The sequence below is a fragment of the Otolemur garnettii genome, unplaced genomic scaffold (genome assembly GCF_000181295.1).
Source record: "Otolemur garnettii isolate 467f Iridium unplaced genomic scaffold, OtoGar3 scaffold00001, whole genome shotgun sequence".
Lineage (NCBI taxonomy): Eukaryota > Metazoa > Chordata > Mammalia > Primates > Galagidae > Otolemur > Otolemur garnettii.
Window position 1 is genome coordinate 25,210,084 of NW_003852396.1, and position 16,457 is coordinate 25,226,540.

Consider the following 16,457-nt stretch of genomic DNA (forward strand, 5'->3'; position numbering starts at 1 on the left):
AAAAAAAAAAATGAATCCTAGATAGTTTTCCCTTTAAGTCAAGCGTCTTGTTGTTTAAATAAACTTCTTGTTTAAAATGAAAAAAAAAGAATGGAAGAAAAAGTTTCCAATGTACTCAACCCTATTATGAAACTAATTTATAGCTATCACAGGAAAACTATAACCCAATTTTAGCCCAAGAATATGGGGAAAGGGAGGGGAAGGGAGGGGAGAGGATAGTTGGAGGGAGGGTGATTGGTGGGATCACGCCTATGATTTATCCTATAAGGGTACATGTGAATCTTACTAAATGTAGACTATAAATGTCTTAACACAACAACTAAGAAAATGACATGAAGGCTATGTTAACTAGTTGGATGAAAGTATTCCAAATTGTATATAGAAACGACCCACTGTACCCCATGATAGTATTAATGTACACAGCTATGACTTAATAAAAAATAAAAAAAATTTAAAAAATCAAAAACAAAAACCATATGATTCTTTCAATTGATGCAGAAAAGGCTTTGATAATATCCAGCATCCTTTCATAATAAAAACACTCAAGAAAATAGGCTTAGATGGAACATTCCTTAAATTGATTAAGGCCCTCTACAGTAAACCCACAGCCAATATCATATTAAATAGAGTAAAACTGAAAGCATTTTCACTCAAATCTGGAACCAGCAAGACTGCCTACTATCTCCACTACTATTTAACATAGTATTGGAAGTCCTAGCCATCGCAATCAGGCAAGACAAAGAGATCAAAGGAATTCAAATGGGGACAGTGGAGATCAAACTCCCCCTTTTTGCAGATAACATAATCTTATACCTGGAAAACTCTAGCGACTCAACTACAAAACTCTTAGAAGTGATCAAGGAATATAGCAGCATCTCAGGGTACAAAATCAATACCCACAAATCAGTAGCCTTCGTATATACCAACAATTGTCAAGCAGAGAATAAAATCAAAGACTCCATTTATTAAATTGAATAAAGCAAACATACGTATGATCTGCTGTGTGTGTGTGTGTGTTTGCCATTTTTGGCCAGGGCTGGGTTTGAACCCACTACCTCCAGCATATGGGACTGATGCCCTACCCTTTTGAGCCACAGGTGCCACCCATGATCTGCTGTGTGTTAGGTGAAATGCTATGCATCACAAAGAATATATTATGGCTCCTGCCATGATGGAGTTACACCCTAGTAGAGGCCATGGAGAGTGAGGGAACTAATGTGAATTGTGCACTTTCTATGTAGCAGACATTCTCTCAGACTTTGCAAATATTTTATCATACTTAATCCTCAGAATAATCCTAAGAAGTATATAGATTATTCCTCCCTTCCTCCATTTATAATTTGGGCAGTGACAATACTAAGAATTTAAATGGTTTTAACCAAGATTGCACAGCAAGAAGCATAGTGAGCCAGGGTTTTTGAACTTTAATCTAAGACATATACAAATATCTATAGAAGACTGAGTGGCATGTATAAATATAGAGGCATAAAAATGGGCCATTGAGGTCTAAAGCCATCAAAGTCTCTTTATAGAGAATGTTTAAGGAAAGCTTTATGTTAGAGACAGCATTTGAATTGGGCTTTGAAAATTGTGGGTAGGATTTTAACAGGTGGATGTGGCAAGGAAGGCAAGTGAGCCCTGGAGGTAGAGAAGTACCTCTAGAGAAGTTGACCTGGAACTGAATCCAGCTGAAACCAAACCACATGTTCTTTCTGTTATACAAAACTAAAACAGTGAGAGCACATGCGGAAAGCCAACATGACTGAAAAGGGATGTTTCAACCTTGAGTTATGGGGGAAAGGGCTGGAAAAGAAGGTCAGGGTAAGAACATGAAGGACTTTCAGTGCAAATGCCACAGGTTCTAGGATAGAGAAGAAATCATTCCAAACACCATAATTACTGATGAAGATTACATTTTGTTTCTTTTCCTTATCAACTCGTATCTCAGGGTTAGTATTTCAGAGGGCCTAGTGGATTGAGTGGTAATGGAGCAACATGCAGGTAAAGCTGGATGTGGGGCTACATAGCATGAGAACCAGAAAATGCTTTTGATGAGAATCAATGTATTTTTGATGTATTTATTTTTAGCGCAGACCATTTTTCAATATGAAACGTCTATCTGAGGAGGATAAAAAAAGAGCAAGAAGTCAGTCAATTCCAAAACTAGCTGATTTATTGAAACTTGCAAAGAAGGAAAAAAAATTTGTGATATTTGATCTTAATGGCCCTCCACCAAAACATCCTTTCAGAAACTCATTTGTCCGCCAAGTGGTAAAGGTGATCCTTGCTTCTCAGATTGAACAACAACAGGTATGTCTAGTTCAATATTTATGGTAAGGGTCTGGAGGTGAGTATCATGTCGCAGAAATATAGTATTTGAACTTGAACTACTTTGTAGGTCTTCCCTAAGGCCCTTAAGTAATTTTGGTTCCTATGGAAATGGAGATTGTTGTTTACATGGCTATGTGTGGTAATTTAAGAATGATCCATTTAAATATACCTCAGTCGGGAAAATAATTGAGGCTTTTGGCTATTCTAAACCAAATGAAATGTTAGCACCTGGTCAAACAGGAACATGTATAATAACTATGGTGTAACCTGTACCATCGCCATCATAGATCTATTGGAAAGAGTTTGGGTAACATTAAAGCTTTGAGGAATTGGCTTTAACAAATGATACACAAAGGACAACTGGTTCTCATTTGAGCAGATATTTGCTCATTGTGTTTTTCAGAAGAAACTCTCTGCTTTTGAACAGTTATTTCAAATCCCTTAAATTCTCAGAATATGGGAGTGCTATGAAAAAAAAATCTTTTTACAAATGGAACCATTTTTACAGATAAGAGACAATAGGATCTCTGTTAACAGTAAATGACTCCTCTCAAAGATGATTTTTAGGATTGTCAACCAGAGATATTTTTGATTCCTACCATTCATCTCCATCTGCCAACTCCTCCTCTACTTTGCTGGTATGGGGCTTTCTGCACACAGTGGGTGCTTGATCCTTGATATTAACTTAGCTCCAGAACAGCCCTGCAAAGCCCCATTATGAGAGTTCATTAGACAACATGAGGCCAGGTTGATTTTTCACCAAGGGCTAGAATCTCTCTCTGCTCCCTGTAGACTATTACCAGTGCTGGGATGGAGCTCCCTCCATGCTCTGTGGGGCTGTTTGTGCCTAGACAACTGATTATCTACTGAAGGACTTCCTGTTTCTCCTTACAGATTTTTTGGCTACCAAGCCATGATATGGCATATGTCAAGTACATGGCTCCTGGTTTTCAGCATATAGGCCGTACACTCTCCATTGAAAACCTTACAAGAGAAAATGTTAGTAGAATAAATGTTGACTACAAGGACATATTATTCTCCCATAAGATAAGGTAAGTGTTTGATCACATCTCTCTGGGCAAATGTTGCTTTACAAAGTCTTCCTTGGATATAAACACTAGGCTTCATAAAAATTACCTTATATAGGGGTGTGGGGTCTTGGTGTGTGCCATGCCTTTTGGGGGCAAGACACAATTGTAAGAGGGACTTTACCTAACAAATGCAATCGGTGTAACCTGGTTTCTTGTACCCTTGATGAATCCCCAACAATTTAAAAAAAGAAGATATATATACCTTTCTGCATCCCAAGGCATGAACTTCTTTCTGTTCCTGCTTCTTAGGCCTTTCTAATCATGAGGTGGTTGAAAATATAACAATGTCTTTTTTCTTCTAGTATTGAAAGATTATATGTTTTACTTTCTATTTCCCATTCAGATGTCTTTTTATTCAACTACTTCTCTATCTTGAGCATATTTCTGTTTCCTTTTTCTTTTTTCCAAAATGATTTCCTCCTCTGCTAATCCTAACTTACATAGTTACAGTAGTTGAAAAGTAATTATAATGGCTTCCTTTTACTGTGCCTTTATTACGTGTCAAGTTTTGTGTTTGGTAGACTGTGGGCTCTGTTTCAAATCCTGGCCTATCCTTCAACTACTCATATGACTGAACACATTTCTAATTGTCAGTTTTCTCCTTTGTAATTTAGGATAACAGTGGTGCCTGTTGGAATGGTTAAAAGATTGAATGAAATCATTCATTTTGTACATATAGCAAAATCCTGCGCAAATGTAAGAAGACAGTAAATGTTAGTTGCTGCTTTTATTGTCACCATTTTTCCGTATTGTGGAGTGTAATTATCATTTCCAAATCACAGAGGTTAGGTGGTTCACACAGTCTGGTAGTGGTGGACTGAGATTTAAAGGTAGTTCTGAAAGACTACAGAGTTCAGAGTCTTTCACTGCTATGCCTTTAAAGTTATTCCTTGGTCCAGCTATATGGGCATAATTTTGGCTGGCATTTAGATTTAACAGGGATAATATCCTGAGTCCTATTATAAAATAAAGCAGTTCAGTTTAGCTCAGTAAATACTCACCAAGTAGTAATATGAACAGTGCACCATGATAGTATTATGTGAAAGATCAACATAAGTAAGATATCATCCTTCTCCTTTAGGAGGGCATATACTCCAAAAAGAAGAATAAAGCTTTTTTCCATATAGCTATGTCACTTCCATAAAGCTAATCATGATAAATTCATGAGTAGGATGTATTCCAAATCATTCCCCTTAAGGACCCCTACTTAATAAGAAAGTAAGCAGTTACACCTTAAATATTTGACTAATGGAGAGGGGGAGGCAAGATGGCCAACAGGAGCCAGCTTTCCACAGAGGCTTCCATCCAGAAGGAGAGTTAAAGGACAGAAGTTTAGCACATCAGCTGATGGTTTGGAGCTGAGCCAGGAGAGGTTGAAGAGTGCACATCACCCCTGCTGAGGCAAGCTGTGACCCCAAGGATGCAAGCAATAGGTACGAAATCTATCACCAAGTGGATGAGAGTCCCCTCCCCCATGAGAACAGCTTTCAGTATACTTTCTACAAACAAGCAAACAGAGTTCAGATCTCCTCTGTTTTGTCCCACAGGAGAGACCCTCTAAAAACCAGAACTCATTCCCCAGAGAGGACCCACTAGTGTGCCATGGCACTCTCCCTCAAAACTGAACTGAACTCCCAGAACTCCCCTCCACTCTTACCCTGAGGTCTGGAAGCTGGTCCCCCATGCAGTTCATGTTCTTGGGCATTTTCTCAAGAGGTGTGGACAGGGTTTGGGCTTTTGTGGGTCTGTGCTGACTCTGTGGCACGGTTGAGGAGCATGGACTATGGAGCCAAGGAGCCATAAGGGAGAGGGAAAAAGCAATGCCCTGCATCACAGTGCAGCAGTGGCAGTGATGGGACCAATAGGACTCAAACCCCTGGAGATATTTTGGAGAGACACTTACCACCTCTCTTAGCAACCAGAGTGAGCAGGGCCTCTACTTCAGTGGCAGGCACTAGCGGAACAGATCTGTCATGGAAACACCAGCCCTGTGAACAAAGGGTATGCCTGAGGCGGTACCTGCTTTGGTGGGGCATGGATGGAGACTAGAATATGCATGCAGAGATGGTATACTCCCAGGGCAGGGCTGAGTCAGAATTGCTGTTTTTGTGAGCCTAAGATGCACCTGGCCCCCAGGGGAGCATAGCTGGGACAAAAGCAGGTGTGGCAGCAGCACCAACCCAGGGAGGGGCAGGAACTGAGAACTGTTTGTGAGCTCTAACTGCACCTGCCCCAACACAGAGCACAGTGGAGACAGAGATGCCAGCTCCATGAGAATTGGCACAGCAGCAGTGGCACAGGGTTGGGCTGAGTCACAGTTTCTGGCCCACAGGGGAATATAGCTAGGATAGAAACACAAATTCTGCGAGAATATAAGTGGCAGCAACATCAGTTTGGGGTGGTGCTGGAACTAAGTGAAACTCCCCAGCTTCCATTAAGCACCCAGGTCATCAGCCTTCAGCTGCCCCTGCCAGCTGGTGTCAGAGTGAAGAGGCCTGGCCAAGGAAACAGAGCTCGCTGTGACTCAGGCAGGTGCAAACCCCTGGAGAATCTGCTCATTAGAAGGAACTGGGTCACAGCCCTGCAGGGTTACCAGTGACTGGGTGTGACAGAGGTGCAAAGTGGAGAAGGAGGCACCAACCTTCCAGGACTAATTCATTTGCTGGGGCACCAGAGTGAGTCATACTCAAGCTGCCAGCAGACCCCTGCTATCTAGTTCCTGGGGACCTTTTGAACTCTCCCACTTGAGACTGGGTGCTGACCAGAACAATTGATTTGGAACTCTTGACCTGGGTCAGTCACCTGAGGACCATCCAAGGTGGTACCCTGGTTGTGTTGTTGTGGGAAGGTTTGCTTTTCCTTTGCCAGTTGTTGCCCATGGGGGGCGGGGTGTCTTAGTTGCTGGTATTTCTCCACAGCTGAAACTTCAACCCAGAGTTACTGATTCACTAGGATTGGACAGAGACCAGCTGAAAACAAGACAGAGCCACTTAGCCCCACCACACCAACCAGGTCCCCAGTGTCTCAGGCCATAGTACTATCCGGGCCCTTTGCAAAGCTGTTAGGGAAAAGCTGCAGTCACCAGTCCCAGCTCTTGGGCAAAGGGCTGGTTAATCACTACTCCAGGAGCCCTCCAAGCCAATTTCACCTTATCTGCTCATCTAGCCAAATGGTGAAAAATAATCATGGGGTGGGATCAGTGGGAAAACTCCAGCAACGTGAATAAGCAGAGTAGATCAACTGCCCCAAGGAATGACAAGGTGGACACACCAGAAGATCCCATTCATAAATAAATGGCTGAGATGTCAGAAATTGAATTCAGAATTTAGATTGCAAATAAGATTAATAGAATGGAGGCAAAGTTGGAATTAGAAATTCAAGGAGCATTTCAAAAGTTGGCTCAAGAATTCAATGAATTCAAAGGCAAATCACCAAAGATTTTAACACATTGAGGCAAGAACTTGCAGCCCTCAAAGATCTGAGAAATAACAGTAGAATCTCTCAGTAACAGAATGGAGCAGGCAGAAGAAAGGATTTCTGACATTGAAGACAAAGATTTTGAACGCTCCCAAATGCTCAAAGAGGAAGAGAAGTGAAGAGCAAAAACGGATCATTCTCTCAAAGAGCTCTGGGATAATTTGAAGAAAACTAATATTTGTCTTATAGGAATTTCTGAAGGTGATGAGGTGGCTTCAAAAGGCCCGGATGCTCTACTCAAAGAAATAATGGAGAACTTCCCAAACATGGCAAGAGATTCTGAAATTCAGGTAGCAGACAGTTTCAGAACCCCAGCACAACTCAACCCAAATAAAGTATCTCCCAGACACATTATAATTAATTTTGCCAAAGTTAATATGAAGGAGAAAATTCTGCAAGCAGCCAGACATAAGAAAACCATAACCTACAAGGGGAAGAATATTAGAATGACTACAGATCTCTCTGCTGAAACCTTTAAAGCTAGAAAAGGGTGGTCATTGACATTTAACCTCCTAAAACAAAATAACTTTCAACCTAGAATCCTGTATCCAACTAAACTGAGTTTCATTTATGATGGAGAAATTAAATACTTTAATGACATTCACATGTTGAAGAAATTTACTATAACTAAACCAGCTCTCCAGGATATTCTCAAACCTATCCTCCTTAATGACCAGCGCAATCCTCCATCACAAAAGTAAACTCACTCAGAAAATTTTGATTAAATTTCAACTCCCTCAGTGGCAAAAGGATTAAAACATCCACTGGACTTTTGAAAAACTTGATAGCCAAAATACTACCAGGCTTATCAATCTTCTCAATTAATGTGAGTGGCTTAAATTGTTCTCTAAAGAGGCACAGGTTGGCTGACCAGATACAAAAACTCAGGCCAGATATCTGCTGCATACAAGAATATCATCTTACCTTAAAAGATAAATATAGACTCAGGGTGAAGGGATGGTCATCTATAATTCAGGCAAATGGATATCAGAAAAAAGCAAGTTTTGCAATTTTATCCACAGATACAATAGGCTTTAAACCAAGAAAAGTAAGGAAAGATAAGGATGATCATTTCATATTTGTTAAGGGTAATACTGAACATGATGAGATTTCAATTATTAACATTTATGCAGCCAACCAGAATGTGCTTCAATTTATAAGAGAGCCTCTAACAGACATGAGCAACTTGATTTCCTCCAGCACCATAATAGTCAGAGATTTTAATACCCCTTTGGCAGTGTTGGATAGATCCTCCAATAAGAAATTAAGCAAAGAAATTTTAGACTAAAATTTAACCTTCCAATAATTGGACTTAACAAAATCTACAGAACATTTCATCTTAACAAAATTGAATACACATTCTTCTCATCAGCCCATGGAACATCCTCCAAAATTGATCACATATTAGGTCACAAGTCTAACCTCAGCAAATTTAAAAGAATAGAAATTATTCTTTGCATCTTCTCAGACCATCATGGAATGGAAGTTGAACTCAGTAATAACAGGAATCTGCATAGTCATATAAAAACATGGAAACTAAATAACATGCTGAACAATAGCTGAATCATAGATGAGATTAAGAAGGAAATTACCAAATTTTTGGAACAAAATGATAATGAAGACATGAATTATCAGAACCTCTGAGATATGGCAAAGGCAGTCCTAAGAGGGAAATTTATAGCACTGCAAGCCTTCCTCAAGAAAACAGTAAGAGGAAGTTAACAACTTAATGGGATCTCAGACAACTGGAAAAGGAAGAACATTCCAATCCCAAATCCATCAGAAGAAAAGAAATAACCAAAAGTAGAGCAGAATGAAATGAAATTGAAAACAAAGGATTATACAACAGATCAATAAATCAAAAAGTTGGTTTTTTGAAAAGGTCAATAAAATAGATAAACCTTTGGCTAACTGAACCAGGAATAAAAGAGTAAAATCTATAATTTCATCAATCAGAAATGTCAAAGATGAAATAAGAACAGACTCCTCAGAAATTCAAAAAATCCTTAATGAATATTACAAGAAATTCTATTCTCAGAAACACAAAAATCTGTAGGAAATAGACCAATACTTGGAAGCACACCACCTTCCTAGACTTAGCCAGAATGAAGTGGAAATGTTGAACAGGCCTATATCAAGTTCTGAAATAGCATCAATTATACAAAATCTCCCTAAAAAGAAAAGCCCAGGACCAGATGGATTCACATCAGAATTCTACCAAACTTTTAAAGAAGAACTAGTACCTATATTACTTTACTTTTTCCAAAATATAGAAAAAGAAGGAATACTACCCAACACATTTTATGAAGCAAACATCACCTTGATCCCCAAATGAGGAAAAGACCAACAAGAAAAGAATATTATACACCAATATGTCTAATGAATATTGATGCAAAAATATTCAATAAGATCCTAGCAAACAGAATCCAGCAAATTAAACAAACATCAAATAAATTATACACCAAGACCAAGTGGGTTTTATCCCAGGGTCTCATGGGATCTGAGACCCTGGGATAAGGCTGGTTCAATATACGTAAATCTACAAATATAATTCATCATGTAAACAAAATAAAAAACAAAGACTATATGTTTCTCTCCAACATAGTGCCAAAGAAGATGAAATAATTGGGAGTTTACCTAATAAAGGATGTGAAAGATTTCTATATACGTAAATACGTAAATACGAAAGATTTCAATATACGTAAATCTACAAATATAATTCATCATGTAAACAAAATAAAAAACAAAGACTATATGTTTCTCTCCAACAAGTGCCAAAGAAGATGAAATAATTGGGAGTTTACCTAATAAAGGATGTGAAAGATTTCTATAAAGAGAATTATGAAACTTAAGAAAATAAATAGCAGAAGATGTTAACAAATGAAAAACCATACCATGCTTATGGCTGGGAAGAATCAACATTGTTAAAATGTCCATACTGCCCAAAGCAATATACAATTTTAAGGCAGTCCCTATTAAAGGACCACTGTCATACTTTAAAGATCTTGAAAAAATAATACTTCTTTTTATATGGAATCAGAAAAACCTTGAATAGCCAAGACATTACTCAGAAATAAAAACAAATCAGGAGGAATTACACAGTCAGACCTCAGACTATACTATAAATCGATAATGCTGATCAAAACAGCATGGTAGTGACACAAAAACAGAGAAGTAGATGTATGGAACAGAATAGAGAACCAAGAGATGAACCCTGCTACTTAACTATTATTTGATCTTCAATAAGCCAATTAAAAACATTTAATGGGGAAAAGATTAGCTATTTAACAAATGGTGCTGGGTGAACTGGCTTCAGACTTGTAGAAGACTGAAACTAGACCTACACCTTTCACCATTAACTAAGATAGACTCTCACTAGATTAAAGATTTAAATTTAAGACATGAAACTATAAAAATACTAGAAGAAAGTGCCAGGAAAACACTTGAGGAAGTTGTCCTGGGAGAATATTTTTTGAGGAGGACTCCCCCCGCCGGGGGCAATTTAAGCAACACCAAAAATAAGTTACTGGGATCTGATCAAACTAAAAAGCTTCTGCACAGCCAAGAGCACAGTAAGCAAAGCAAGCAGACAGCCATCAGAATGGGAGAAGATTTTTGCAGTTTATGCTTCTGACAAAGGTCTGATAACTAGAATCTACAGAGAACTCAAAATAATCAATAAGAAAAGAATAAATAACCCCATTTCTGTGTGGGCAAGATACTTGAACAGAAACTTCTCTGATAAAGACAGGCACATGGCCTACAAACACATGAAAAAATGCTCATCATCCTTAATCATCAGAGAAATGCGAATCAAAACCACTTTGAGATATCATCTAACTCCAGTAAGATTAGCCCACATCACAAAATCCCAAAACCAGAGATATTGGTGTGGATGTGGAGAAAAGGGAACACTTCTGCACTGCTGGTGGGATGCAAACTAATACGTTCCTTTTGGAAAGATATTTGGCGATCACTTAGGGATCTAAAATAGACCTACCATTTGATCCTTCAATTCCTCTGCTAGGTATATATCCAGAAGACCAAAAATCACTTTATAACAAAGATATTTGTACCAGAATGTTTGTTTCAGACCAATTCATAATTGCTAAATCATGGGAGAAGCCCAAGTGCCCATCAATCCACGCATGGATCAATAAATTGTGTATATGTATACCATGGAACATTATGCAGCCTTAAAAAAGATGGAGACTTTACCTCTTTCATATTTACATGGATGGAGCTGGAACATATTCTTCTTAGCAAAGTACCTCAAGAATGGAAGAAAAAGTGTCCAATGTACTCAGCCCTACTATGAAACCAATTTATAAGCATCCACACTTCCATATGAAAGCTATAACCCAACTATAGCCCAAGAAGAAGGGGAAAGAGGAATGGGAGGGACAGGAGGGGAAGAGGGAGGATAATGGTGGGACCATACCTATGGTGCATTTTACAAGGGTATGAGTTAAACCCACTAAGTGTAGAATATAAATGTCTTAACACAGTAACTAAGAAAATGTGGTGAAGGCTATGTTAACCAGTTTGATGAAAGTATTTTAAATTGTATATAAGACCAGCACATTGTACCCCATAATTGCATTAATGTATACAGCTATGATTTAATAAAAAATTTTTTGACTAATGTTTATGACTATAATATTTGTTATTACAATCACATTTCTGTACATTCTCTATGATCAGTGTTCACATCCTAGTTCATCAGACCAGTCATAAGATACTGGCATCCATATGAGTATAGAATTGCCATCTATTTTATTATTGATGCTGTGAATTTTTAAGTGTTGTTAGGAAATTTTTTAAAGTAATATTTTAATTGATAAATCATAATTATACAGAGTACAATGTGATATTTTAATATATATACATATGAGAAAATATATGAGTAAATCCAGCTAATTAACATATTCATCACCTCACTTATTTTTCTTTCCTTTTTTTTTTTTTTTTGTCAACGTAGCAATTTTTATTGATTGGTTACTCAGGAGAAGGAAGGACTTCCAGGAAGGGGAAGAAATAACCTCTGACCCTTAATACAGCCTCAGGCTGTATGCATTTTGTTGCTGCCCTGATAAAATGATAAGACATGTCTACTGAGCTCTAGTACATGTTAATGATAGTCAGGACCTCACTAGTTTTTGCAATAAGCCATTGTACATTTCCCATTGTACAGATGAGGAAACTGAAGCTCAGGGACAGCAAAGAACTTGCCTAGAGACATACAACTCTGTAGTAGTTGAACTGGGATTTGCTCTGGTGCTTTCTAATTGTAGAGTATATAAGCTTAGTTATCACACAGGATCCTGTGAATAGCCATAGTCCCTTAAATATCCAGCATGGTGCCTTTTTCTAAATGTGTGTTTCTGTTTGTTACCTTTACCTAAGTGTTCTTACATTTTTAAGGGACCCATCAACTCTTTGAGAATTTGATGAAATGTATTATTTCTCTCCCTGGACAAAGATATCCAATGTCCAGCCAGATGGTTAGACTGGAGCTGAATGGTGAACTTTGCTTACATCCCACAGTGTGTATGGTGCATCCACTACATGATTCAGCTGAGGGCCTTGGCATGGTGCTGGGCGGCTGCCTCAGCAGCCATCTGTCCTTGGGCATCTCCATCTTCTGAGTGAATGCCAGCATGGCCATCTCCGGGGGTTTGGCTACTCTTCTGCACTTTAGTTCTGACCAAGGTAGAAACATCTCCCTCCTGCTGTGAACATTTGGGCCCCTGCCCCTGCAAAGAGTTTGTGAAGACACAACATGGTTTCTAACTTTTTGCCCTAGTCCTGGTCTCCACCGAAGAAGAACAGTCTTTCTGCTCATCTGTCCATCCTTGCTGTGTGTATTCCAGGTTGTATTTGGTCACCCCCTGACACTCCTCTGGTGGTGTTTGCTTGGATCACCTCGCTTATTTTTCATTGAAAGATATTTGAGATTTACTATGTTAGTTATTTTGTTTTGAGGTTTTTTTGGTTGTTGGTTTTATTGTTTGTTTGATTCTTTACTTTTTTTTTTTTTAAGACAGGGTCCCCTTCTGTTGCTGGGCTAGTGTGCAGTGGCACAATAGCAACTCACTGTAATCTGAAATTCCTGGGCTCAAGCATTCCTTCAGCTCAGCCTCCCCAGTAGCTAGGACCACATGTCTGTGGTCCTATCTGTTATCTTTTAATTTTTATAGGAATAGTGATCACTGTGTTGATCAGGCTAGTCTTGAACTCTTAGCCATAAGTGATCCTACTTTCTGGGCCTCCTTCTTAGTTAGTTTAAAAATACATAACACATTGTTATTGACTATAGTTATGCTTTGTGGTAGATCTTAAATATCTACCCTTTAACTGAAACTTTATACCCTTTAACCCAGTATCTCCCCTCTCCCTTAACCCCCCAGCATTCAGTAACCACCATTCTGCTTCCTATTTCTGTAAGTTTGACTTTTTAAGATTCCACATATAAATGAGATGATATGGTATTTGTCTTTCTGTCCCTGGCTTAGTTAACTTAGCATTATGTCTTCCAGATCCAGACATGTTGTCTCAAATGACAGAATTTCCTTCTTTTTTAAGACTGAATGGTATTTTATTGTACGTTTGTAGCACATTTCTTTTATCCATTCATCCATTAATGGCACTTAGGTTGATTCTGTATCTTGACCACAGGCAGTCCCCAGCTAATGAACAAGATAGGTTCTATATAGGTTTGTTCTTAAGTTGAATTTGTATATAAATCGGAAAAGGTACATTTACCTATTACCTGTAATAGCCTCAAGTGGAAGTGATACGTCAGTCAGATGTTTGTTACTTAGGGTAATAGCCTCTGTTTATAAGTGCAAGTTGTATATAAGTCAGATGTTTGTAAGTTGGGGACTGCCTGTATTGTAAATAATGCTACAATGAATATGAGAGTGCAAATACCTCTTTGACATATTAATTTCACTTCTTTTGGATATATACTCGTAGTGGGATTGCTAGATCATATGTTAGTTCCATTTTTAGTTTTTTGAGCAATTTCCATCTCAATTTTCATAATGGCTGTGCTAATCTACATTTTCACCAACAGTATACATATATAAGAATTCCCTTTTTTCCACATCAACATCAATAATCCTCACCAACATTTATCTTTCATTTTTAAAAATTGTTTTTAAATTAATTACTTTTTATTAAATAACATTGTACATTGATGCATTTATGCGGTTCAGGGTACTGCTTCAGTATACAATATGAAATGCTTACATTGAACTAAGTAACACATCTATCACAATTATACTCATTTCTTAATGGTTTTGAAATGTACCATTGCATCATGCACATTAGGTGAGGTCTCCCCAAATACCCTCCCTCCTCCCATGTCCCCCCTCTCCTCCCCTCTCTCTCCTCTTCCCTTCTAATTTCTAGACTATAGTTATGTTTTGCCATTCTTATAAGTGTGTAGGTGGTTATATATTGATTTCATAGTAGTATTGAGTAAATTAGATACTTTTTTCCCCATTCTTGAGATACTTTACTAAGAAGAATATGTTTCAGATCTATCCAGGTAAACATAAAAGATGTGAAGTCTCTGTCTTTTTTATGACTACATAGTATTCCATAGTGTACATATGCCACAATTTGTTAATCCATTCATGGGTTGATGGGCACTTGGGCTGTTTCCATATCTTGGCTATTATGAATTGGACTGCAATAAACATTCTGGTGCAAATGTCTTGGTTGTAAAATAATTTTTGATCATCTGGACCTAGTAGAGGAATTGCAGGATCAAACAGTAGGTCTATGTTTAATTCCTTGAGTGTTCTCCAAACTTCTTTCCAAAAAGGTATTAAGCTTGCATTTCCACCAGCAGTGTAGAAGCATTCCCTTCTGTCCGCATCCACACCAACATCTGTAGTTTTGGGATTTTGTGATGTGGCTAATCTTACTGGAGTTAGATGATATCTCAAAGTGGTTTTGATTCGCATTTCTCTGATGATTAAGGATGATGAGCATTTTTTCATGTGTTTATAGGCTATGTGCCTGTCTTTATCAGAGAAGTTTCTGTTCAAGTATCTTGCCCACACAGAAATGGGGTTATTTATTCTTTTCTTATTGATTATTTTGAGTTCTCTGTAGATTCTAGTTATCAGACCTTTGTCAGAAGCATAACCTGCAAAAATCTTCTCCCATTCTGAAGATTGTCTGTTTGCTTTGCTTACTGTGCTCTTGGCTGTGCAGAAGCTTTTTAGTTTGATCATATCCTAGTAATGGATTTTTGGTGTTGCTTCAATTGCCCGGGGGTCCTCCTCATAAATATTCTCCCAGGCCAATGTCTTCAAGTGTTTTCCTTGCACTCTATTCAAGTATTTTTATAGTTTCATGTCTTAAGTTTAAATCTTTTATTCAGTAAGAATCCATTTTTGTTGGTGGTGAAAGGTGAGGATCCAGTTTCAGTCTTCTACAGGTCACCAACAAGTTCACCCTGCACCATTTGTTAAATAGGGAGTCTTTCCCCCACTGAATGTTTTTGATAGGCTTGTCGAAGATCAAATGATGATAAGCAGCTGGGTTCATCTCTTGGTTCTCTATTCTGTTCCATAAATCTACCACTTTGTTTTTGTGCCCGTACCATGCTATTTTGATCACTATAGATTTATAGTATAGCCTGAAGTCTGGTAATGTGATACCTCCTGATTTGTTCTTGTTCTCGTATTTGCTATTTGAGGTTTTTTTCTGATTCCATATAAAATGAAGTACTATTTCTTCAAGTTATTTAAAGTATGACAGTGGTGCTTTAATAGGGATGGCATTAAATCCGTAGGTTGCTTTGGATAGTATGGACATTTTAACAATGTTGATTCTACCCAGCCATGAGCATGGTGTGTTTTTCTATTTGTTAACATCTTCAGCTATTTCTTTTCTCAGAGTTTCATAGTTCTCCTTATACAGATCTTTCATGTCCTTTGTTAGGTAGATTCCCAGATATTTCATCTTCTTTGGCACTATTATACAAGGAATAGAGTCCTTAATTGTTGTTTCAGCTTGACTATTGTTGGCATATATAAAAGCTACTGACTTTTAAGTATTGATTTTGTATCCTGAGACGCTGCTGTATTCCTTGATCACTTCTAAGAATTTTGAAGTTGAGTCCCTGGGATTTTCCAGGTATAGGATCATGTCATCAGTGAAGAGTGAGAGTTTGATCTCCTCTGACCCTATTTGGATACCCTTGATTGCCTTCTCTTGCCTGATTGTGATAGCTAAGACTTCCATGACTATTTAACATGACTATGTTAAATAGCAGTGGAGACAGTGGGCATCCTTGCCTCATTCCTGATTTGAGTGGAAATGTTTTCAATTTTACACCATTCAGTATCATATTGGCTGTGGGTTTGCTGTAAATGGCCTCTATCATTTTAAGAAATGTCCTTTCTATGCCTAATTTCTTAAGAATTCTGATCATAAAAGGATGCTGGATATTATCAAAAGCTTTTTCTGTGTCAGTTGAGAGAATCATATGTTCTTGGTTTTTTATTTTATTTTATTTTTTATTTTTTATTTTTTTTT

At 38.0% G+C, this 16,457-nt stretch overlaps 1 protein-coding gene across 1 annotated transcript in view; it reads left to right on the plus strand.

Moving 5' to 3' along the window:
* The window catches only part of GDPD4 (glycerophosphodiester phosphodiesterase domain containing 4), a 112,777-nt gene that overhangs the window by 57,603 nt on the left and 38,717 nt on the right, over positions 1 to 16,457 (plus strand). The window contains exons 11-12 of the mRNA XM_003781353.1: positions 2,089 to 2,310; positions 3,226 to 3,383. Of these exons, the coding sequence (XP_003781401.1) occupies positions 2,089 to 2,310; positions 3,226 to 3,383 (380 nt within the window). The remainder of the gene's footprint in view (positions 1 to 2,088; positions 2,311 to 3,225; positions 3,384 to 16,457) is intronic.